Source organism: Chelonoidis abingdonii, chromosome 23 (assembly GCF_003597395.2).
Source record: "Chelonoidis abingdonii isolate Lonesome George chromosome 23, CheloAbing_2.0, whole genome shotgun sequence".
Lineage (NCBI taxonomy): Eukaryota > Metazoa > Chordata > Testudines > Testudinidae > Chelonoidis > Chelonoidis abingdonii.
In genome coordinates this window covers 21,198,456-21,222,555 of record NC_133791.1, presented here as the reverse complement: position 1 = coordinate 21,222,555, position 24,100 = coordinate 21,198,456, and the positions used below count along the sequence as shown (strand labels likewise).

The 24,100-nt window shown below is 51.0% G+C and overlaps 1 protein-coding gene across 2 annotated transcripts in view; it reads right to left on the bottom strand.

The window, feature by feature from the left end:
* ALPL (alkaline phosphatase, biomineralization associated) overlaps positions 1 to 24,100 on the bottom strand; it is an 85,974-nt gene that overhangs the window by 28,656 nt on the left and 33,218 nt on the right. For both annotated transcript variants that reach the window (XM_075060314.1, XM_032783935.2), the window contains 4 exons: positions 12,842 to 12,961; positions 9,330 to 9,445; positions 5,554 to 5,728; positions 4,766 to 4,941 (listed from right to left, as the gene is read on the bottom strand). In XM_075060314.1, coding sequence (XP_074916415.1) covers positions 4,766 to 4,941; positions 5,554 to 5,728; positions 9,330 to 9,445; positions 12,842 to 12,961 — 587 coding nt within the window. The remainder of the gene's footprint in view (positions 1 to 4,765; positions 4,942 to 5,553; positions 5,729 to 9,329; positions 9,446 to 12,841; positions 12,962 to 24,100) is intronic.

The window sequence follows — 24,100 nt, the reverse complement described above, 5'->3', positions numbered from 1 at the left end:
CTCAGGTCTCACTTGCTCAGCCAGCCAGGCCACTGTTAGGATGGGACACTTCCCACAAAGGTCCAAGTGCTGTAGGAAGTAGTGAAAATGATCAAGTAGGGGCCGCTCTTTGCTCCGGATCAATGCCATAGTGAGAGGCGTGTTTGTAAACAAGAGTTCACTGACTGCAGCTTTGCACAATGTTTATCATGGTTTCCCCTGCCTTGAACCTGGAATGCAGATAAAATGATTAGCTGGATTTGAAGGTTCTCTGTTCAAGCCTGTGTACCCTCTGTCGAAAAGCTGTTCTGTAATTTCTTATAGACAGGTGCTACTCAGTAACGCATCCTGACACATACCTCTACACCTCGTATGCGGTGAGGGACTATTTCTCCTACAGTAGAAGCACACCACTGTCAGAAGAGGCTGTGCATTGACACTCCTACTTCTGCATGAACAGGTCTTGCATTTAGGGACACATTCTGGTCCCTGTGAAAGGGCTTGAGAGAACAGAGATCCCATGACCCCTGACGGTCAACAGACCAGGACTTTGTCAGACCAATGTGGAGAGAGCATTCTTAGTACATAATCATCCAATCTGGAGATGCCAGAGGCCTAAATCACTGAGGAAAGAGTCAGATCCCCTCATTTCCCTGTACCCAAGGGCAGAAACTGAGACACAAAGCCTTGATTTGGAGACACCAGCAGCTGTCCCCAGAAGCCTCAGAGCAGCCAAATCCAGCCAGCCAGTTCTGACAGTCTTCTCACTGAGATGTTCAAGCAATGGGACAGAGTATGAATCCTCCAAAAGGCATAAGTGTGACATAGGCCCCGGCACTGGCACCAGCTGGAGGCTGCAGCTTCCTCCTTGTTCCCCTACCAACCACTTCGGAGTTGAAGCAAAAAGGCAGCTCAGTGGCAGAGACGGGCATCTTGCTGAAAAGCCAGTGCCTTTGTGATCCTGACAGATGAGAGTGCCCAAGATCAGAGGTTGTAATGAAGTTTCTAAGTTGTTTTGATGGCCCTTGTGGCTACAGACCCCTGGTCCAGACACCCTTTATCTTGAAATACCCCATACCAGCACCCGAGCTTACAAAGATGAAGCCCCATATCATGCGACACATCCAAGCTATGAGCCCTGCTGAGAAACAGCCCTTCTCAGGCAGGTACTCCCACAGGCCTAGCTTCCAATGTTCCTTTTGAGAGCAGAGGTGGCCTTCTGTCCCCCCTCCAGGCAGCCCCCTGGATAGCCCACCACCCCCATCTTAGCCTTTCAGGAGAGGACCCAGGTAGCCCACACCAGCCCTCCAGCATTGACATTTGCTTTATTAAGAGTCACACAGAAGGCTAGCAGATCCCCAAGAACATTCCCTTACTTCCTACTCAGTCCCTGCCATTTTCATTGCCAAAGACTCACACAATCACTTCATGCCTTTGCCATCAGGGAAGGAGTCATTAGTCCAGGACAGGCTGGTGGATCCCAAATGCTGGCTGGGAAGCAGCAGACACCAGCTATTTATCCACCCAGAAGCAAAGTTGGAAGCTCTGGGAAGGACATCGTTGTTCTGTTGATGCTCCAAAACTACTTCAGTAGGGTCCAATCCTGAGACATGCCAAGCTTCTCGGGGACGGGGGGTGCCCAGCACCATGTTGAGCTGAACTGCCAGCCAACTCCTTTCACTTGCCACAGTCCCTGATTGAGCCCAGCTTGCAATATTTGCCTCTGCTAGATTGTTGTCGGATTCCCCCTTCTGCCACATTAACTGCCTGGGACCGTGGGCCAAGAGACAGCCCCACCGGATGCCACCTTGCTGGCAATATTGCTGCCAGAGGAAGGCAAGTTGGGTAGAGCAGAGCCAGCACACAGCTTGGGGGCGGAGGGGGAGGGAACTCTGTGATGGGTGAATTCCACCAGGATGCAGAGCAGTGTCTGCAAAGCAGGCAGTTCTCTCAGAGCCCAGATAAGTCAGTTGATCCTGTGTTATTAATCTGAAAGTCTTTACATTGTCAGTGTTCCTTGGATTGCTATGTGGGGCCTAGTCAGGCTTCCCTTCACTCTTCTCCTGCTTCCCAAGCCATTGTGGCACACCGCACTGGGTCCGAGGGTGAGATACAGCTCATTTGGCTACGAAGTCTAGAGCTCATGGCATTCTGGGGAGGCGTAGGTAGTACTTTTCCCATGTTGCTCCTAATTTCCTCACCCCAGTCCTGCCCCCCACCCCCCAGACAAGAGGGATAGCTCAGTAGTTTGAGCATTAGCCTGCCAAACCCAGGGTTGCGAGTTCAATCTGTGAGGGGACCACCTAAGGATCTGAGGTAAAAAATCTGTCTGGGGATTGGTCCTGCTTTGAGCAGGGGGTTGGACTAAATACCTCCTGAGGTCCCTTCCAACCCTGATAGTCTATGATTCTATGAACCCCCAAAGGGTGGCACTAAAGACAGAGCAAGATGTAGATAATACCTTGGATTGCCAGGGACCAGCTTATATTCTGTTGCACTGGAATCCTGGGTCTAGGCGCTACCACAATACAAAACTAATCACTCTCAGAGGAAGGTAATGTGGCAAGGGAGTCCTGCCCAGATTGGAACACACTCCATTGCTGCTAGGGTCTTCTCCTTCAGCCTGCTTTACAAAAGCCACTGAAATCAACTTGGTCTCTTAGGGTTTGTTGAAATAAGACTACATCAAGGTGCATTAGGTACCTTTCAGGTCACACCAGCAGGGTCTACATGGGGCAGTTAAAACGACATGTTAGCGCACTCTACAATTCACCCCTCCCCATACTGTGCACTGCGCTGCTGTGTAGATAAGCCCTTAGATGCCATTAGGGCAAGGCACGCTGGTTTGGATAAGATAAAAGCTGACCTAAACCTTCATCCAAATCCAGCCACAGAGGGTCAAGGAAGTGCAAATAATTTCAGTGCTTATTATTTTTGCAGAGCCTCTCCTTCGCAGAGGGAGTTGGGATTGGAGGCGCTGAACTGCGGCAAGGGCTATCAATGCAGTGTAGCCCAGTCACATACAGCACTTTCCATGCAGAGATCTCAAAGCATTTTGTCATGGTAGGAAACGGCCACCATCCTTGTTTTACAGGTGGGGAAACTGAGGCACATCGAGGGGAATGGTCTTCCTCAAGGTCATCCAGCACAAGAACTTAAGAACATAAGAACAGCCATACTGGGTCAGACAAAGGTCCATCTAGCTCCATATCCTGTCTTCCAACAGTGATCAATGCCAGGTGCTTCAGATGGAATGAATAGAACAGGTAATCAAGTGATTCATCTCCTGTCACCCACTCCCAGCTATTAGCAAACAAAGATAAGTACCTGCATAATCTACTGCAAGCAACGTCTCCTTTTGGTGATTCACAGGGGCTGAGCTTAGCAGATCACCATCTCTTCTTCCCACTAATCTGACCCTACTACAAATTTACTCCAGGAATCAAGGGTAGAAAGTGAAACAATTTTTTGAGAGGGGTCAGGGAAGTTCCAGAACTCCTAATTCTAAAACTGACAAGCAGTTGGTTGGTCCCTCTCTCTCTCACACACACACCGATTTGCTCTGACACACTGCACAGCTCCAAAATGCACAATGCTGGCATGACTTGACTGACAAGAAGATTTAAGTGAACTCTTTAAGGTCCAAAGTAAAAGTAAGCCAAGATATAAGTATACAAAGGAGTGTTTTTCAGTTGCCATAGTTTGTCTCTCTCTCTCCAGGGAGAGACAGACAGTGATTATCTTACACCAGTGCTCAGGACAACAGTAATGTACAAATCCAGCTGGGAAACACCAGGTACAGAACAGAAACAGTCCTTTTCCATCCCTATAAGGGGCAATGCCCTGCATCACCCTCACTGATAGCCCTTGCCCCAGTTCAGCAAGTCAATGGGGGGAGCAAGGAGCAAGTCAAAGTTTGCTACCTGCCAGAATGGCCCCCTTCTTATTGCACCATGCTGCCTCTCATGACAAATTCTGTTCCCAGACATCTCAAGCCTAGCAGAAGTAGCCACATTTCTGGGTGTCGATCCAAACTGACCATCCAACCCTTTTTAACGAATCCTGCCCACTGCAGGACAGGTATGGCAGGTAGCCTAGGGTACCTGAGCCAGAGCAGGGCAGGGCTCCCTCCCAGCATCTTCCTGAGCACTGGCACAGGGCGGGGCAGTGGGTGGTCAGACTACCCCTGCCCCTGGGGTCTCCCAGTTTGAGGGCGTGGTCCAAGTCCTTGGCCTCTATGTACATGCTACAGCAGCCAGCATCTAATACGCACTAGTCTGGCTTGGAGTAGCAGGACAAATGCCTGGGTCCCCTCCCCCCGGAGCTGGCTGAGGGCTCCCCAGGTTTGTCAGCCCCGCCACCAGCAGAGCTGAGTGCAGGCAGGGGTTCACCCACTGAGAGGCAAGAGACCTAGGAGGTTACCTAATCCATCCCCCAATAATTGTGTTTTGTCCAGTCCAGTTTGAAAGTTGTCCAGGAAATAGGATTTTCTAACAGCCCCCATGGGTATGCAGCAGGGTATGAATCTACAGCCTCCAGCACTGCAGAACATATTTCTACCTCTTGTGCTAAAGGAGGAACTCCATTAATTGGCAGCAGTAGCAGGTTGTTTCCTTCTATGTGGCCCAGCCACCAACTGGGGTTGCAGAACACATTTTACCCATGTTACAATTTCATGGTTTAATCAATGCCAGCTCCCACGGATCCCAGCCCTCACTATATTAAACCCAGCCCCCCAGAATATAATGCCATTCATTCACCAGCTCTGCTTTTCTCCACACTGTACCTCAATGTCTGGAATGTTGTCAAAGAGCTGTTGGGCGATATCTTTGCAGCCCTGCTGGATGGCCTCCGGGGGCATTTCATTATCAGAATACCAGTCCCTGTTAGCAGAATGGGCATAGGCAGCACTAGGAGTGGCATGGTTTACCCGTGTGGTGGTTACGATGCCCACAGACTTGCCTGCAGCAGGAGAGAAGGGGTTAACAGTGGGATGAGTGAGGTGGGAGCGTGATAGGTGGTTTGATGGTCAGAGCTCTAAAGGGCCTGATCCCGATCTGAGTGTAACCATGCTGTACTGACACCCGCGTAGGCGAAAACACAAAGCATTCTGGGATGCTATCATTTTCCCCTTGTTCACCATCATGTTGGAGGGACATATTTTCTAGCCACAGCCCTAAAGGGGGCACAATAGGATATGCCCAGGACAGACAGGAGATGGGGATTTCACTGGGGAAAACATCTCAGGTATTTCTTTTCAGCTGATACACGGAGGGGGACACTGTCCATTAGTTTAGGATGAAACTTCACATGCTTTGGTTCAGGTGTCCTCGGCATGTCGGTTGTTCCTGTGGTTGGGGATGTTCCCCCCGCCTCCATTTTTTGGAAGGGGAGCACATCCAGGAAGTCCTGCTGTAAGGGACAGGGATATCAGAAACAAAGAACCCATGAAATGAATCAACTTATTCTGGCCATGCCCCTGTCCTGCCCACCCTATACTCTGGACACTGGGCCCAGCCCAGACAGCTGGTCTGTATCACACATGACGCCTTACAGCTCTGCCCACTTGCTCACCTGCTTCCTTCGCCCACTTGAGAATCGATGTGACCTCATTGCCCGCGGTGGTATTGCACTGAGCACGGGTCACGGCTGCGCTCACGCCCACTGTCCCCTCGTTGGCCTTCACCCCGCAGAGATATGCGGTGGCAGTGCCTGCACTGTCTGGCACCTGGGCGTTGGTGTTGTAGGTCTGCAAGGATGAATGAACAAGACCAGCGTCAGCAACCTCCATCACAAGGCCTTGCCCACTTGCCTTTCCTCCCGAGAACACACATGGAGGAAACAGCCCCAAACCTCCCAGCTACTTACCAGGGACTGGTCTGCTGATGGCCTATGGGAAAAGGAGCTGGGGTGAGTTAGGAGAAAGGCAATGAACATATACAGGCTTCGGGAGGCTGGTGTGTTATATGACTAGGCGCTGGATTCAAGTCCCCAGGCAAAGAACAGATCGCAACACCGGCTGCCTTCAGGGCAGCACTGATGCCATGGAACCTAGGCTTGAAGCCTGCAAGGTCTCTGGTGGGGTAAGGCACTCAGGACAGGCATGGGAAAGCAGAGACACTCCATGCAGCTGGCATTCAGTGGGTGTGAAAAAGGAGTGGAATCTCTCCTGCGCCTTGGTGTGGATGTCTGCTAACAAGAAGGGCTGAGATAAGGAAAGGAGTGGGTTGCTTTGTCTAGCATTCTCCTGAGTGCTGCTTTTCTTTGATTCCCTCCCATCCATCCTCTCAGCGTGTAAATTACATTGGTCTTGTGCACAAATCGGTGCAAGTTTCACTATTTTGCTCCATGCACCACGTATACAACTTGCATCACGACAGGCCACAAAGCTGGACTGGGCCCAGAGACACTGCCACTCATGCCAGGTCTGAATTCTGCCCCATGGCAACTCAAGGGTTGCAAGGAGACTGCCCTGAACCTGCCATAGGGGCAGTCACAGACGCTAAAGGCCATTCCAGAGAGATGCTCCCATTCCCAACGAGGCCTGGCAGCTCTCCTGCTCTCTTCCCTGTGATTCTCTCCCCCACCTCCCCACGCACAGCCAGCTTTGGGGCATTTAACTATTGCTTCAGTCAAAACCCTAACTAGCCAGGTGCCCCAGCCTCCCTGTGGGCCCCTTCCAATTCTGCCGAATTGGCGCCAAGACTCCCATTGCCCTTGATGGGATGGGGCCCACCGGTGACATCAGGATGCCAGGAAATTGATCCAACTCCCAACCTCTGAAGCATGCAGGGGCAACGTTGGGAGATGCCCATGTTCTCAGCCCTTTCACTTGCTAGCACTGATGATATGACCCCCTTGCCTTCCAGTCACTGATGGCCTCTCCCTCCCCCGGCTGAGCTCAATGGTGAGCAGGAAGGGAGAGATTGCCTCAAGCACCTCTGGGGTGCGCCAGTGCCTTCAGGCTTGACTCCCACAGCAGAAGAGGGAGCTGGCACATCACCTAGCTGCCCACAGTCCCCATTCACCAGCACAGACCCTCGTGCTATCACCTGTGCCCACAATCCCTGCCTTTCAGCTCCATGCATGTGTTAACTCAGTCCAGAACATTTTCAGCCTGCCACCGGGCAGGGACACTAGGCAACACAGATTTGAGCCTATTCAATTAAAATAAAAACAAAAAAAAACCCACAACTTTATTTTTTTTTTTTTTGCAAGTTTTCCTCCAAAGGGGGTCCTCCCTCACCCTCGTCTACTGGCGGACAGCTGGCTGGTCTTGCCATGCACTCCACTGTGGTGCCATGTACTACTGACATAAGCATGGATCGAATCAGGGCTTCAGTTCAGAGCAGGGAGGCAACAGCAGGTGTTTCAGTGTCAGGCCATCCACCCATTGCCAGCAGATGGGCTGGGTGAAGAGCACAGCCCTGCAAATGCTGGTGCCAGGATCACTTTTCCCACCCAAATGCCAGGGACTTATTTCTCGCAAATTGCTCTTTCCTGGAAACAAGGTGGAATTTTTAAGTTTGTTTTTAAGAGCAGTTTGTCTCTACAGTGTTTTACCCGAAGAGCTGCCACTCTGCAAATGAGGCACTGGCCCCTGTGGTATTAGGGACTCTGCCTACAAGGGCTGAGCTTCCCAAACAGCCTGGGTGGAGTGCCATGAAGCTCATGTCATGCACAGATGGTTGGAACTGAACTTTGAATAAAGCAGATTTCTTGTAAACTGATCACCGTATCCCCCTGCTCCACAGGGTCAGAGAATGGAAGGGGGCAATGGGTTTAGCAGCTCTCTTGGCTTTGCTTGGTGAAGAGCAGTTCAGTTATAAGGAATCAGGGAAATAAACTCTTTGTATTCAAGCTGATTTTCAGATCAGCCTGAGGGATTTGGATGCTCAGGGTCGGATCCATGACCTAATTAATGCAAACTGGACACCCCAATTCTGGAGGCAGCTTGAAATTCTCAGTTGTCATTTTAAATCAGAGATATGTGGGTATGTGCAAATCTGAATGCAACCCTAGCTATGCTGACCCCACCATACATTCACATTCGCACGCACACCTGGCAGCCTCAGGATCAGTTTTAAAAGTTGATCTTGTGATCAGAGTGCAAATGCAGAGGGTCTTTCAGGAGTCTGCTTTCCCACAATCTAACCCTTTAAAAATTGCCCTTGAGCCAAAGCCCTTTCAAATGTCAAACTTCCAAAAGGCATCAAAGTTGGCCCAACACCTCCGTATTCTCTGCCATAAATCTTTTCCTGATCTCTGGGAGGCCAAGACACGTGTGTAAATCTGGCATTATCCCAATGTAATTGCAATCACTTGAATGAACCCAAACAAAGAAACTGAATGTCTCTGAGAGACTCCTTCCTGGCAGAGAGGAGCTGCCCTAGGCGTGCATGTCTCAGTCAGCTGGCACAAATCTTTGCCAGTGGCCTATTTGCTGCTGGTTTGATTTACAGCACTCATCAATACCTGCTGGAGAGATGGCACTGGGGTCACCGAAATCGATTCTGCCTTGGGGGTCAACAAAGGGGCAGTCTCATCTACAGGCCCACAGAGAGGTGTTAGTCTCCCAGCTTCTCCTCCCACCCCTCCCGGGGGGGAGCTGGCAAGAACCAAGGACAGAGGAGTCCCTAGCCCGAGAGAAATAATTTGGGGTGGGAGAGAAGGACTGGTGGTGAATGCCCTGCAGGCAACTCAAAGCGACCAGTTCCCCGGAAGAAAGTGACAGTTCCATGGCCGTGGCAGATGCTTTATCCACAGTTACCTTTTTCTGCACCCAGGATGAAACAAATTGAGCTGTTTCCACTGAGCAACTGGGGAAATGCAGCTGAGGCCCAGAGACAGGGCTCTGATACTAGGCAGGGTGTGTGATGAGAGGAGAGGGGTGGGGAGCAGGTGCTGGAGGGAAACCTTCTGCCGTACCCCAGGGAGAACCACAAACAAGTTGAAGGTGCAAGAGCCAGGGGAAAGTACAACCCTTGCTGCCCCTCCCCCCAACCTTGCAGCAGTGGAGCTGGGTTTGCACCTCCATGGGCACAGACCCAGCTTTGTCAAGGCCTTTAGACATTGGGATTTAGGCTCCTAAATCAGTTAGGTGTTGCAAGGCTGTGCACAGAAACATGTACATTCCTTTAAAAGCTGGGCCACAGTCATTCCTCTACATTCCTGCACAGGCTGAGCAGCATCACAGTCCCACAGCTTGGCCCCAGCTATGAAATCCAGGACCGATACTTGTAGATTCTCACAGTCACACAGGTTGTCTCACCCCAGCCAGCTTGTAGAGCCTGCTCCCATGCCAAACCATGCTCCAGAGATAGTCAGGAAGGCAAAAATAACTGGCTCACCTTGGACAGAGCCACATAAGGAAATTTGTCCATTTCCAGTAGGGATTCTTCCCCCTTCATGTTCTGCAGCTGTCCCTTCAGGATACGAGCTGCTGTGACTGTGGAGACTCCCATGCCTGCAGCAAATAGTTGGACAAAGCAAGAATGAATCACATGGAGCAGTGACCTGTGCCCAACACTGAAGAATCGCAAAGCGCTGACTCTCTGACTTCTTTAAAAGCTATTGCAAGGTATTGCAGGGGATCAGAAAAGCCAGTCCAACCCCCTGGCCAGCAGCTTCTCCACACAGCTGTCTCCAGATCAGGTGCACACTAGAACATTGTTGCAACTAATGATTCCTCTTTTTTTTGTCTGAGCTTGGCTCCCCTAGCCGCAAGAGGAAAACATCAGACAACACATTATAATTAACCATGCTCACGACACAATAAACCCTTTAACTGCTGGATTAAAATAGAATATTGCACAATATCATTTATTTTGCTCTTCATCCCATTTCTATTCCCCTGAAAGAAGTCCAGGGCTAGGGACCATTGTCCCAACCCATGGGTGTTATACACAGTAAAAGCAATCTATGCAAAACTATTTCATGATTGCCAATATATGGTTCCAGTTCAAAGACTTTGGGGTATTAGGTGCTTCCTCTCTTCCAGCGTAGATTCAGACAAAACTGATAAGGCCCTTCTTCAATGTGAGGACGCACAGAAGATGGGCATCAGTTTTCTCCAGTGACCAACTCTCAGCTTCAAGGAGTCCCTGGAAATCTCCACACCGGGACAGTTTCTTAGAGAACCGGTCACATAGGACTAAGGAGAAAAGGGAGCTGCTCTCATCTAACTGTTCTGGTAGGCAACGGGACCTATTCCTGGTCTAGGGGACAAGGGATTCTATTCCTGGCTCCGCCATTGACATGTTCTGTGACCTTGGGTACACCTACACAGCTAGTGGCACCGCACAGCAGCGAGCCTCCAAGACCACACCACAGACTAGGGCTTGCGCTATGGTGCTAAAAAATAGCTTTGTAGACCTCCTCCCTCCTCAGACTTCAGAGAATGAGCTCCATCCGAGCTGAACGTCTACACAGCTATTTCTAATGTGGTAGCACAAGCCCAATTCTGTTGACCTGGGCTCACAGGCAGGCTGCGTAGACATACCCTTTTGTGTCTGTTTGCAGATAAAAGATGGGAGAGCAATGTGTGCTCTTGTAATATAAGCTCTGTTGCTGCATTCACCTTCATTCTTTTGGTAGCTCAGTGACATTTTCATAGCTGGTATTTTTTTTTTTTTATAACCATGAGTTCTGAATCTGCAAGCTGCACCATGGATGCCCACTAACTTCCATAAAAGCAGCAAAGAATCCTGTGGCACTTTGTAGACTAACAGACATTTTGGAGCATGAGCTTTCGTGGGTGAATACCCACTTCATCAGATGCATGTAGCGGAAATTTCCAGGGGCAGGTATATACATGCAAGCAAGCTAGAGATAACGAGATTGGTTCAAATCAAATCTGATGTGTCCATTTATCCTTTTCCGTAGAGAAGGATAAATGGACACAAATCAGATATTAGGAATGGCAATATACAAAAACCTGTAGGAGGGCACTTCAACCTCCCTGGCCGCACTATAGCAGACCTTAAGGTGGCCATCCTGCAGCAAAAAAACTTCAGGACCAGACTTCAAAGAGAAACTGCTGAGCTTCAGTTCATCTGCAAATTTGACACCATCAGCTCTGGACTAAACAAAGACTGTGAATGGCTTGCCAGCTACAAAACCAGTTTCTCCTCCCTTGGTTTTCACACCTCAACTGTTAGAACAGGGCCTCACCCTCCCTGATTGAACTAACTTCGTTATCTCTAGCTTGCTTGCATATATATATTACACACACACACACACACACACACACACCCCGCCCCTGGAAATTTCCGCTACATGCATCTGATGAAGTGGGTATTCACCCACGAAAGCTCATGCTCCAAAACGTCTGTTAGTCTATAAGGTGCCATAGGATTCTTTGCTGCTTTTACAGATCCAGACTAACACGGCTACCCCTCTGACACTTGACACTAAACTTCCATGATGCTCAGAGAGACGGACCAAGTAAAGACCTGGGACCTAGCACATTACAGCGACTTATGGTAACATTTTTAGAAGTGTCTACTTAACGTAGGAGCCTAAGTCTAATTCAATAGAAATGTGGGCTCCTAAGAGCCCAAATGGACTTCTGAAAAATGGGACTTAAGTGCTTCTGCAAATTTTACTCTTGACTGTGCAATTATGGAGCAGACTTGATATTTTGATTTTTCTTTCTTGTTTTATTAGAAAAAAAAAAAAAAAGCACAGCCCAGGATTACTAACAACCCCACATGTCTTACACCAAGACCGCAGAAGAATATTCCCGAGCATGGGTCTAAATGGGAACAGCTGTCCCTGGCAGTGCCTGGGGCATGGCATTCTGGCACTGGTTCCTTCTGAACCAGGCTTTCCCGGACTGTCTAACTGCATGGCTGCTAACTGAAAGGTTAGATAAACTTGATACCCCAGACCTACTGTTGGTGGTAACAGGGTTGGCTCTTGGGAACTCAGTGGTTCCCAGCATCTCTGGAATCAACCTTCCCGTTCCAACTTCAGCAGGCATTGTGACTCAAAGAATCATAGATTAGAGTTGGAAGAGACTGCAGGAGGTCATCTAGTCCAGGCCCTGCTCAAAGCAGGGCCAACTCCAACTCAGCCTGGGTCACTGAACTCCGGGAGGGTGGCGGAGAAGCATCCATGTGATGCCTGGGAAAGGGTACATCTGGGTAATACGGCTTTCAAAAGCTGGCAGGAAGGGGGTCAGGTCAGCCAATGGGAGTTACTCTGATGACATAATGCCTCCCACTGGTGGTGAATGTTTGACAGTGTGACATCACCGTGAGTGCAATATCAGCACACCTATAATTGCGCTGCACTCCACAGCCACTCAGAGCTCTGCAATTCTAGCAGGGCTGCAAGCATAGCCCCTGTGGTTGAGCCAAGTGATTTGTGTCTAGGGTCTATGATACAGTTCAGTGGTCCTTACCTAGGCCAGGTGAGGAAGGCAGACCCCTTTCTGCTTTAAGTAAAGGACAGGGAGTTGCCATCTCCAGCCCAGACACACTACTGCTCCGCCTCCACCCCACTGACACAGTTACCACTAGGGAGCCAGTGTTAGCCACAGTGGGTAATGTGAGGGAGAGCGGCCCAGACCCTCTACAGTGTTCAGGCTAACTCCCATTGTGGATCTGGGCCACAGACCAGTGCAGTCCCAGCCAGTGGAAGACTCAGGTAGAATCTACTGGGATTTATGAATGTCCAACTAGGGGAATTACAGGAAATCTCACCCAGAAAGCTTGATGGCAATATCACTGCCCTCAATTTTTGGATCTGGACAGCTCCCAATCCAAACTGACCCAACCACCTCTCCTGAGACACTGGGGTTAACACAGGCCACTCCAGCCCCATGTGCGCTCCTCAGGCAGTGGAGAAAAGCACTCACCATCTCCAAGAAATAAGATGATGTTCTTGGCCACTTTGGTGTTGAGCTGCTGCAGCTTCAGGGCAGTTTTCAGTGTCTCCTGAGCCTGATTCCTCCAGTACTGTGGATTCTTCTCCTTCTCTGAAAACAGAGCCGCAGCAGGGTTAGAGCACAGTGGCCAGAGAGCAGTCAGGTCTACACTGCAGAGTTCGGTCAACTCAAACATCGCTCCAGGTGTGAAAAATCCACCCCTTACAGCGACAGAGCCGATGTAACTCCCAGTGCACACGGTTTGACAGAAGGCTTCCACTGGAGAGGTGCACTAACTACAGCAACAAGACAGTCCCTGTGCCCAAGAGGAGCCAGAGGGTGGACAGCCTGGCTGGGATTATAGAAGGGGACTACATGGGTCGTAGCCCTGAGCATGACACTCAGAACATCTATTTTTTTTAACCCAATCAGATCCTTGTGTGCCCCGAATTATGGGCACTTCTGAAAGTTTGACCTAAGTAATTTGTCCCATGGTGACACAGCAAATCAGGCAGAGCCAGAAAACAAAACACAAAAACAAAAAACCCCATTGATTACTCACCTCTCATAACTGTTGTTCTTCAAGATGTGTTGCTCACATCCATTCCAATTAGGTGTGTGCACACCACATGCACAGTTGTTGGAAAGTTTTTCCCTTAGCAGCACCCGTCGGGTAAGCTGTGGAGCCCTCTGGAGTGGCATCTTCATGGCGCTCAATATATGACCCTGCACTTCCTCAGTTCCTTCTTGCCGGCTATGCCGAGAGAGGGGAAGGTGTGCGGGTTTGGAATGGATATGAGCAATGCATCTCGAAGAACAGTTGAGAAGTGAGCAGCCATCTTTTCTTCTTCGAGTGATTGCTCGCATCGATTCCAGTTAGGTGGACTCCCAAACCTTACCCAGGCGGTAGAGGTGGAGTTAATGAAACGCTGATTGCGGCACCGCTCTACCGAAGGCTGCGTCGTCCCTGGCGTGCCACACGATGGCTTAGTGAGAGATGAAGGTATGTACCGAGGACCAAGTTGCTGCCCTGCAGATTTCTTGGATTGGGACCTGGGCCAGGAACGCCGCAGATGAGGTCTGGGCCCTTGTGGAGTGTGCTATGAGCACTGGGGTCAGCACTTTGGCCAGTTCACAACACATGCGGATACAAGACGCAATCCAGGAGGATATTCTTTGAGATTAGACCAGGAGGCCTTTCAACCAGTCCACCACCACCACAAATAGGTCGGTCGATTTTCTGAACGACTTAGTGCGCTCAATGGGAAAAGGAAGTGCTTGGCGAACATCAAGGGAGTGTAGCCGCTACTCTTGGGTACTGGCATGAGGCTTCGGGTAAGAGACGAGTAGGAAAATGTTCTGGCTCACGTGGAAATGTGACACCACCTTGGGGAGAAAGGCCAGGCGCAGCCCGAGTTGCACCTTATCCTTGTGGAAAACAGTGTAAGGCGGTTCAGAGATGAGGGCCTTTAGCTCAGACACTCTTCTCACAGACATCACGACCAGGAAAGCTGTCTTCCAAGACAGATACAGGAGGGAGCAAGTTGCCAGTGGTTTGAATGCCCCCCTCCTTCTCCCAAATGAGCTGTGAAAGGACCAGGTTAAAGTCCCACGCAGGGACAGGCTGCCAGATCTGAGGATATAGGCAGTGCAAACCTTTGAGGAAGCAACCAACCATAGGGTTGGTGAAGACCAAGAAATCAGACACAGCCAGGTGGAAGGCCGAGATAGCAGCAAAGCGTACCCTTATGGAGGGTGCCACCAGGCCTTTCCGTTTCAGATGCAGGAGGTACCGCCTAGGAGGACCTCCCTTACTTGTTCTGAGCACAGAAGTTCCATGGGGTTCAGCTATGAAGCTTCTAAACTGTGAGGGGGAGGGACCACAGGTCGAGATAACAGAGGCGACTGTGGTCCTGAGTAAGTAAGTTGGGGAGGAGAGGCAACGTGACTGGTATGTCCACTGACAGCTCCAGCGTGACCTCACCAGCACTGCTTTACCACACTACTGGAACTATCAGAATAACCTTTGCCCCCTCCCTGTGGACTTTGAGCAGGACCTTGTGCATAAGAGGGAATGGGGAAAGGTGTAGAGCAGGCGACCTCTCCAGGGTAGCAGGAATGCATCTGTGAAGGATCCCGGGCTGCCACCCTGGAAGGAGCAGAACATTGGGCACTTCCTGCTGTGGAGGGTGGAAAACAGGTAGACTTGGGGAAACCCCCACCTTTGGAAAACGAGGTATATGACATCTGGCCAGATGGACCACTTGTAAGTGTGCAAGGACTTGCTGAAGCAGTCTGCCAGCATGTTCTGAACTCCTGGTAGAAAGGATGCTTCCAGCTGAATGGAGTGAACTATGCAGAACTCCCACAGCCAAAGAGTCTCCTGGCACAGTGTGGATGAATGGGATCCCCCTTGCTTGTGGATATAAAACATAGGGGTGGTGTTGTCCATTAGAATTGCTACACACTGCCCTTGTAGTCTGGCCTGGAAAGCAAGAAGCATAGCCCTCATCTCCCTGACATTGATATGGAGGGAGAGCTCATCCTATGACCACAGGCCCTGACTCTGGAGGTCCCCCAGATGCGCCCCCCCCTCCCCATCCCATAGCTGACGCATCTGTAGCCAGGGATAAGGAAGATTGAGGGTTGCGGAAGGGAACTCCTCTGCACACCGCCTGTGGGTCAAGCCACCAGCAAAGTGATGTAAAGACCTGCCCTGGCACCGTGACCACTGAATTCAAGCTGTTACACCCCAGGCGGTAGGCCAAGGTGAGCCATGTCTACAATGGTCTGAGCCAGAGCCTGGCATGCTGGGTCATGTAAGTGCAAGAAGCCATGTGGCCAAGGAGACTCAGGCACCCCCTTGTGGAGGCTGGGAATTGCTGGAGGCTTTGAATGAGGTCCGTGATGGTGTGGAATCAGGACTCCGGTAGAAGGGCCTGCACCTGGACCGAGCCTCACACTGTCCCAGTGAATTCTATTCTCTGAGTTGGTTCCAGGGTTCACTTTCCCAGGCTGAGGAGGAGACCCAGCTGCTCAAACATGCACCTGACCAAGCAGATTTGGGACTGCACCTGTGCTCTGGTGCAGCCCCTGAGCAGCCAGTTGCCAAGGCAGGGGTAAACCCGCACCTGTTGTAGATGGAGGAAAGCAGCCATGATTGACATGCACTTGGTGAACACTCGGGGGCGGGGGGCTGTTGAGAGGCTGAAAGGATGGACTGCGAATTAATAATGTTCACGACTGACCACAAAGCATAGGAAGCACCAGTGTGCAGGACAAATCACTATATTGGAAGTATGCGTCCTTCATATCAATGGCAGCATACCAGTTTCCTGGATCCAGGGACGGAATAATGGTGCCTATGGAGACCATGTGGAACTTCAGCTTCACCATGAATTTGTTGAGCCCATGCAGGTGTAGGATGGGTCTGAGACCCCACCCTCCTTAGCCTTGGGAATTAGGAAGTTGTGACATTCTGTACCTTGGGAGAGCATGCTGTAACCCCCATATTCCTCATCAATATATAAGCGTGATCTTACATATAAAGCATGCCTTGTAAGGTATCAGGGGAAAGGTTATGATCTGCTGAGTCATTTCTCTATCCATTAATGCATACGAAGTTATGAGAATTGTGGAGTATGATTGTCACTAAAACATGCTGTGAGTTGGGGAATCAGCCAAACATTAGGTCCCCAGAGGCAACAGCAACAAAAGTAACCAACACCTGGGCAAGGTGTGAAACAGCCCAACAACAGCCATTGTCCAGCAAGGGAGCTACAATGCAGTGACTCACCTGCATGAGGCCCCACCAGGGGAATTGCTCAACCTTGCTGTGAGAGAGTCAGCAATGCCCCCGGACATGCCTGGACTTGTGTTCTACAAGCACATGGACTGAGGGTATAAAACAGGCAGAGTGGACACATACTGGGCTCTTCTGCTGCCCCCACCTATGCTGCAAGCAACCAAGACACTGAGAAGACGACAAGACTCCATGTAAACACATGCTGTTGGTGTCACCCCTCTCTGAGGTGGCTAGGGGCCAGGTGAGTCAGGGCATTAGCCTGGTGGGGCAGGAAGCAGTCCAGGGCTCAGGCCCTCAGGCAGGCTGAGCAGAGAGTTCAGTAACAAGCCCAAGCTCTGGGTCGGGTCAAGGCACCAAACAGTTCAGGGCTCAGGCAGGGGCTGAGCACAGAGTTCAGTCCCAAGCCCAGGCTCCTGGTCCTAAGCATCAGGGCGAGGGGTAGACGGCCACCCGTGCACGGGGTGGCAGGGGGGACGCAGGCCTGCCCACTCCTCTGCATCCCAGCCCAGGGCCCTAACAGCAGCAGGCGACCTGCTGCTGTGTCAGTGGGGATCCTGGCCACAACGCACTGACATCAGCTCTGGGTGTGCCGCAGCCAGACTAGAGTCGGCTGCCCCTGGGCTACTTCCGACCTCCCGCTCTAGCAGTACCTGTGTCTGGTCAGCATCCTCCACGGCATCAAGCACCATGGGGTCCTCAGGGCACTCCGCGAGTGGTAAGCTGGGCAGCTCCTCTGGGCCCCTTTGCACCAGTAGGCCTACTGGCTTTTCCCACATCTGGTCAGCATCCTCCACGGCATCAAGCACCATGGGCTCCTCAGGGCACTCCACGAGTGGTAAGCTGGGCAGCTCCTCTGGGCCCCTTCGCACCAGTAGGCCTACTGGCTTCTCCCACGTCTGGTTGCCTCTGGAAATTTCCACTACATGGATCCAATGAAGTGGGCATTCACCCACGAAAGCTCATGCTCCAATACATCTGTTAGTCTATAAGGTGCCACAGGACTCTCTGCTGCTTTTACAGATCCAGACTAACACGGCTACCCCTCTGATAATCAATTTAACAAAGTAACTTATATAAGCTTGCAGTGTCCAGTGGGTATAACTGGACACTGCAAGACAGAGGCTCCTAGGGTTGCATCTAAGACTGCAGCTATTGGCTAGTGTCATTCAGCCAATGGGAGTTACTCTGATGACATAATGCCTCCCACTGGTGGTGAATGTTTGACAGTGTGACATCACCGTGAGTGCAATATCAGCACACCTATAATTGCGCTGCACTCCACAGCGTCAAGAAGTGGAGTGGCCAAGCAGATCACCGGTCCGGATAACACCAGAGGGGAATGTCACAGATGCATGAAGAATAGAATCCCTTGCCCCGTAGCTCCTGAGGAACCTCCTCCACCGCTCCCATGGCGAAGAGTGCCTGCACCTCCTGGATAAGGAGTTGCTCATGAGATGGGTCCCGGAAGAGGGATGGGAATGGGGGTGGGAGGTAGGATAGGAGCAGAACTGGAGAGAATATCCTGCTTCCACTGTGTGGAGGACCCAGCGGTCCAAGGTTATTTGGGACCAGGCACAGCAGAAGTGGGACAAACTATTCAAAAAGTGTGCTGAAGGATCTAGGGAATAGTCTGGTGCACCATCCTCAGGCGTCCCTTCAAAAGGCCTGCTTGGAACCTGACGATGGTTTGGTTGGGCCCTGACCTTGTCCGAAAGAGGGGTTGGAAGGCTCTTCTGCCCTTTCTGCTCCTCCATCTGTAAAAGTCCTGCCACAGCTGTGGAGGGTAGGAGTGCCGCGGCTGGGGCTTGAAATGTTTGCGTTGGGTTCCTGGGGTGTGCATACCCAAGGACTTCAGAGTCACCCTTGAGTCTCTCTCAGCTGCATAGCCTAAGTCAATCTGCTACGTGAACAGGCCCGCCCCATCAACAGGCAGGTCTTGCAAGGTCTGCTGGACCTTGGACAGTAGCCCCGAGGCTTGCAACCAAGAGGTGCACCTCATGGCAATACCTGAGGACAAGGTGTGCGCCGCCGAGTCCGCAGCATCCAGTGAGGCCTGTAAAGAGGTCCGTGCCGCCGCCCTGCCTTCCTCTACTATAGCATCAAACTCCTCCCTGGACTCAGACAGCACAAGCTCCTTGAACCTGAGCATCGAGTTCCAGGTGTTGACGTAGCAGCTCAGAACTGCCTGCTGGTTGGCAGTCCTGAGCTGAAGCCACCCCGTGGAGTACACTTTACGGCCAAACAAAGCTAGGCCCTTGACCTCCTTGGACTTGGACACAGGGGCCTGAGTGTCTGTGTCCCTCCCCTGCACCACGGAATTGGAGAGATGCTGGGTCAATCCCAGTGGTTTCGGTGCCAGGGAGCAGCAGTACCACAGGTCTCTGGTGGTGTCTGTCCACAGTGTTGTTTCCGCCACTGCCACCGGGGCACTACGCACTGAAGAACTTGGTGCCAGATTCTGCCACGCCAAAGGAGGCTGAGGTCTAAGTGCCACCTCCATAAAGAAGCTGCTTAAGGCAAAAGTCTCGCTCCTTTTTGGTTCTAGGGCAAAACCCTTGCAAATCCTTGGTGAGCCTTTCCCAGACACTTGAGACAAGTGTGGTGGGGGGGTCACCCATTGGCATGGGTTTGGAGCAAGACTTGCCGGGCTTAAAACCCTGGGACTTGGGCATGTAAGTCCTCCCAAGGAAAAGTGGTCGGACCGAGGGTAAACCCACATCCCAGCTGCTACAAACTACTACTAAAATAAAACTAAACTAAATAAAAGGTGTAAGAGAAACAAGAGCTAAGGAACCATGGAGAATTTGCTGAGCAAGAAGCCACAGTTCCAACAACTGTCACTGACGGTAAGAAGGAACGGAGAAGATAGGGTCATATATTGGGCGCCATGAAGGCACCACGCCAGGGGGCTCCACCGCTGCTAAGGGAATAAAACTTTCCAATGACTGCGCACATGGCGCACACACACCTGATTGCTCATATTGATTCCAATCACTTGAAGAAGGATCTAGGGGTCCTGACTCCTAGTCCCCAACTGTCACCACAGTGCTTCATCCTTTAGCAGAAGGAACCAAGCCCCAAAAAGCCGCAACAAAAGCCTGCTTCTGCAGGCCTGGATCTAGACGTGAGAAGTAACAAGTGTTCTCTGCATGTCTTTGAGGAAGCCAGCAGCATCTGTCTGCACAGCCTTCTCCTTGCTATACTAATTTATGAAATCAGCCACCATTCAGGGATGTCACCGGGGGACTGGCCATTTTCCAGAGTTTAGGGCATTGTGCATAGGACTAGGAGAGGTTTCTAGCCTGTGGAATGAAGCTCAGAAGAGGATTCTTGGATCAAGTCCCAGTTTCTTGTCCCTGAGCTGACTCAGAGTCCTGGGGACTGGTGTCCCAAGGATGGGCTGCCCTTTGATCTCTGACCAAAGAACAGAGATGAGACCCTAAGGGAGAGTCTGCTGGGGCTTTTTCCTCTTTCCACAGCACTGTGAAGGAAGCATCCAGCACTTCTGAGTCCTAAATAACAGTATTCATTAATTCAACGTTGCCAGTTCTGGGTTTGGGTGTTTTGTTTAAAGCCCCAGCTGTTGGAATCCTGGTACCGCATGAGAATCTTGGCTTTTTTTTTTTTTTTTTTTTAAACAGCCAAAACACACAAACAAAAACAAAAAACAACCACAAAAAAACCACCCACCACACCACGCAAGTTTCTAGCCCCCTTCGTTGCATGGAAAAGTTTGAACATGAAGCAAATGTGACCTGAAAGCACAAAAAAAACAGAAGGCAAAGAATATTTTTTAAATATCAAGCTTTAAGCCAATCTCACGATTTTTATAGGGCCAGACTCGAGCTTTTGAATGTTTGGCATCAGTAGTACAACGTGCCTAGCTACACACAGCCAGCTGCTCTGGCTGGTTTCTGGCTGCTCCTAAAACACAAACACAGTGGGGACCACAAGAGGGCTAGCAGACTATTTAAAGGGCTACAATCTTACTCCTAGCCACTAGAGATGCATTTGCACCTGGACCAGAAAGGTCATCATGGTGGGGGCTGGAAGGTAGCAATGACGCAGAGAATCCCTGCATGAAGTGGGGACCACAAAACTCAAACACTTAGGTGGCTGGCGGAGTCCAGCAAGAAGAGCCGATTGGGGCTACACAGCCCTGCAGTGGTTTCCCAGCCTCCTCCAGCCTGGTCCCATTGCTCTCCACGCCAAGTCTGGAAGGAGTTAATGCTGCCAGCTCTACGTTCCACCACCAGAGAAAAACAGAATCAAGAAGCACAAGGTGGGCTATAGGGCAAAGGCTTGACTGGCTGGGCCAGGGCTCCTTTGGTGCTGACCAGCCACTGGACAAACCCTGGGAATTACCCCCACTCTATAACCCTCATCCCTACTGGGCATCTGGCAACTTGTCACAAACAAAATGAGGGAGGATCCAAAATGGATCAGTCTGTGCAGTTCATACCCTCCACTCTGGTTTTCAGCTAGGAATTGCCTCTGATTTTTCTGGCTGGGGCTAAAAACAGCCAAATCCCTGTTTCATCCTGAATTCAGAAGGCCGGATAAAAGCAAATTTGCTTTCTGACAGCTTTGAAAACCAATTCAATGGGACCACGAGAAAGCTCGCCACTTATTTAAAACAGTGGGTCTCAACCTTTTTTCATTTGCAGACCCTTAAAAAGTTTCAAATGGAGGTGAGGGCCCTTTTGGAAATGGATCATCTGTGTCTATAGCTGATTTCTGTTCAGTCAGTTTTTGGTTTAAATCTTTCGTGGACCTCTTAGACAGTCCACGGACCAGAGGCTGAGGTATGTGCACACCGCCCCCACCCCAAGCACTGACTCTGGCTGTAGTTCCTGGCAAATGAGAGCTGTGGGGGTGGTGCCTGGGGGCAGCGGAACGTAGACACCTCCTGCCCCCCCCCGTCCCCCCCAAGATGGGGCCAAGGGATTGGCCCCCTCTTGTACCCCAACCCCCTGCCCCAGTCTACAGCCCACACCCAAACTCCCTCCCAGAGCCCGACCCTGCACCCCCTCCGGCACCCAAACACTCTCCCAGAGCCTGCACCCCAACCCCCTGCCCCAGCCTGGTGAAAGTGAGTGGGGCGGGGGGATGGAGTGAGCAGGGGGCAGGGCCCCGGAGAAGGGGCAGGACAGGGGCGTGGTCTCAGGGTAGGGAAGGGGCAGGTGGTGGGGCAATGGTCTTTGGGTTTGCGCGATTAGACAGTTGGCAGCCGTGGGTGGGCATGTGGAAGCCCTGGCCGTGCCAGAAGAGCATGTCCAACAGCGCAGCAGGCAGCTCACTGGGCACCAGTCAGCGCACACACAGCGCCATCCGCAGGCAGGGCTTGGGGGGGGGGGGGAGGGTCGCACCATTGACTATTCTGCCCTGGAATTGCTGTTATCAGGCCTAGTCACCCTCCCAGTGTGGGCGAATGGACAGTCTGAGCCAGCTAGGGCTATCAGCTCCCAACCAGATAGGGGCTCAAGCCATGGGATTTCAATCCAGATCTCACACATGCCAAAGATCATGAAGTGTTTAGATCTGGCTTCTTAGTTTTTAAGGGGATACCAACAAACAGTCTTTGCTGGCCTGAACGCCCAGAGCCAGGGAATTCTCAGACCTGGGGCTGCCTCTGTTTTTACTTCACTGATGTGGACCCCTTGTGGATCAGAGGGCAGCACTCTTCTTCATGTTACTCCTTAGCACACCAGGGCAAGCAATGCCACCCCCTTTTCCCATGTTGGGCTCCACCCCATGCTAGGGGTGCTGCTGGGGTTGCAGCAGCACTCCCAGCTTGAAACAACAATAGCAACCAAATGCTTTACAGTTTTGTTCAATGGCTTCCGCTATAAAAGTTAAGTATCAGAAGGGTAGCCGTGTTAGTCTGGATCTGTAAAAGCAGCAAAGAATCCTGTGGCATCTTATAGACTAACAGACATTTTGGAGCATGAGCTTTCGTGGTTGAATACCCACTCTGTTGGATGCATGACACACAAAAGTTGTTCCAACATCCCTGCCCAGAAACAAGGACTGTCCCCATTTCTCTAGCCTGCGTTCTCTCCTTTCACAAGTCCCTGATCCAGTAGAGTGAGTCTCCTGCAGGCAGTACTTTCCAATTAATTGCTGCCATTGATTTATGTTAGCCTCTCTCAGGCCAGGATCCAATCCCAAAGCCATGAACTGGCCATGAACCCCCAAGCACTGGGACCTGAATTTTCACACATGCTGCTGGCAGGTGCTCTGCTGAGCCAGGACTCTGATCCTCCGCCCCTGACTAACCGTCAGACAAAAGTGCCCTGGGAAGTGAATTCAGATGCAATCACAGAAGAATCCTTTCCGAATATCATTCTTCAAGTGTTTTTTCCTGAAGAATTCAGGATCCCCTCTTCCTAGCTGACAAATGAGGTTTATTCCTTTGCTGTCCTGCTGCACAATAGGTCTCTCTTCTTTATGTGCTGCTCAGTCTTTAAGCCCTTAGTGCTTAGCAGCGTCGTAGAGGAGTATGGCGAAAATATCCCTCCAAGGAACAAGGGCCCAGCAGTTAGGGAGCATCACTGGGCTCTAGAAAACCTGAGTTCCATTCCCTTCTCTCACAGCCTTCCTGTGCAAGTTGCTTAGGGTGCGTCTATGCTGCAAAAAAAAGACATGTAGCTGCGAGTCTCAAAGCCTGAGTCTGCAAACCAGTGCTTGTGCTAGAGTGCTAGAAATAGCAGTGTGGACATCAGAGCCAGCGCTAGGCAGAAGCAGACTAAGCAATTGCTTAGGACCCTGAGCAGCTCAAGGAGCCCCCTAGTCACTTATAAGAATTTGCCTGCTTTAATATAGGGGATGGCCAAAAATATTCCTGCTTATGGCCCCCAGTAGGCTAGCACTGGCTCTGATAGACATTCCAACCTGGGCTCTGAAGTGCCGAGAGCAGGGTGGGTCTCCGAGCACATGTGGGAATGGCCATATGGCTACATGTAGACTGGGCCAGGGGCTATACACCTGGCCTCTGAGTCTTGCTGCTGTAGGCCTTTTTCCAGAGTGTAGACAAACCTTCACTGTGCCTTAGTTACCCCTCTGTGCAAGGAGTGATGGCCCTGCCCCCCCAGGAGTCTCCATTACAGGGGTTAGGTATAGACCACCAGACCAGGGGGATGAGACTTTCTTCAGACAGCTAACAGAAGTTTCCAGATCACAGGCCCTGGTTGTCATGGGGGACTTAATCACCCTGACATCTGCTAGGAGTGCAATACAGCAGTGCACACACAATCCAGGAAGTTTTTGGAGAGTGTTAGGGACAACTTCCTGGTACAAGTGCTAGAGGAACCATGCTCCTCTTGAACTGCTGCTCACAAGCAGGGAAGAAGGGGTAAGGGAATTAGAAGTGGGTGGCAATCATGAGATGGTTGAATTCAGGATTCTGACAAAGAGGAGAGCAACAGAATATGCAACCTGGACTT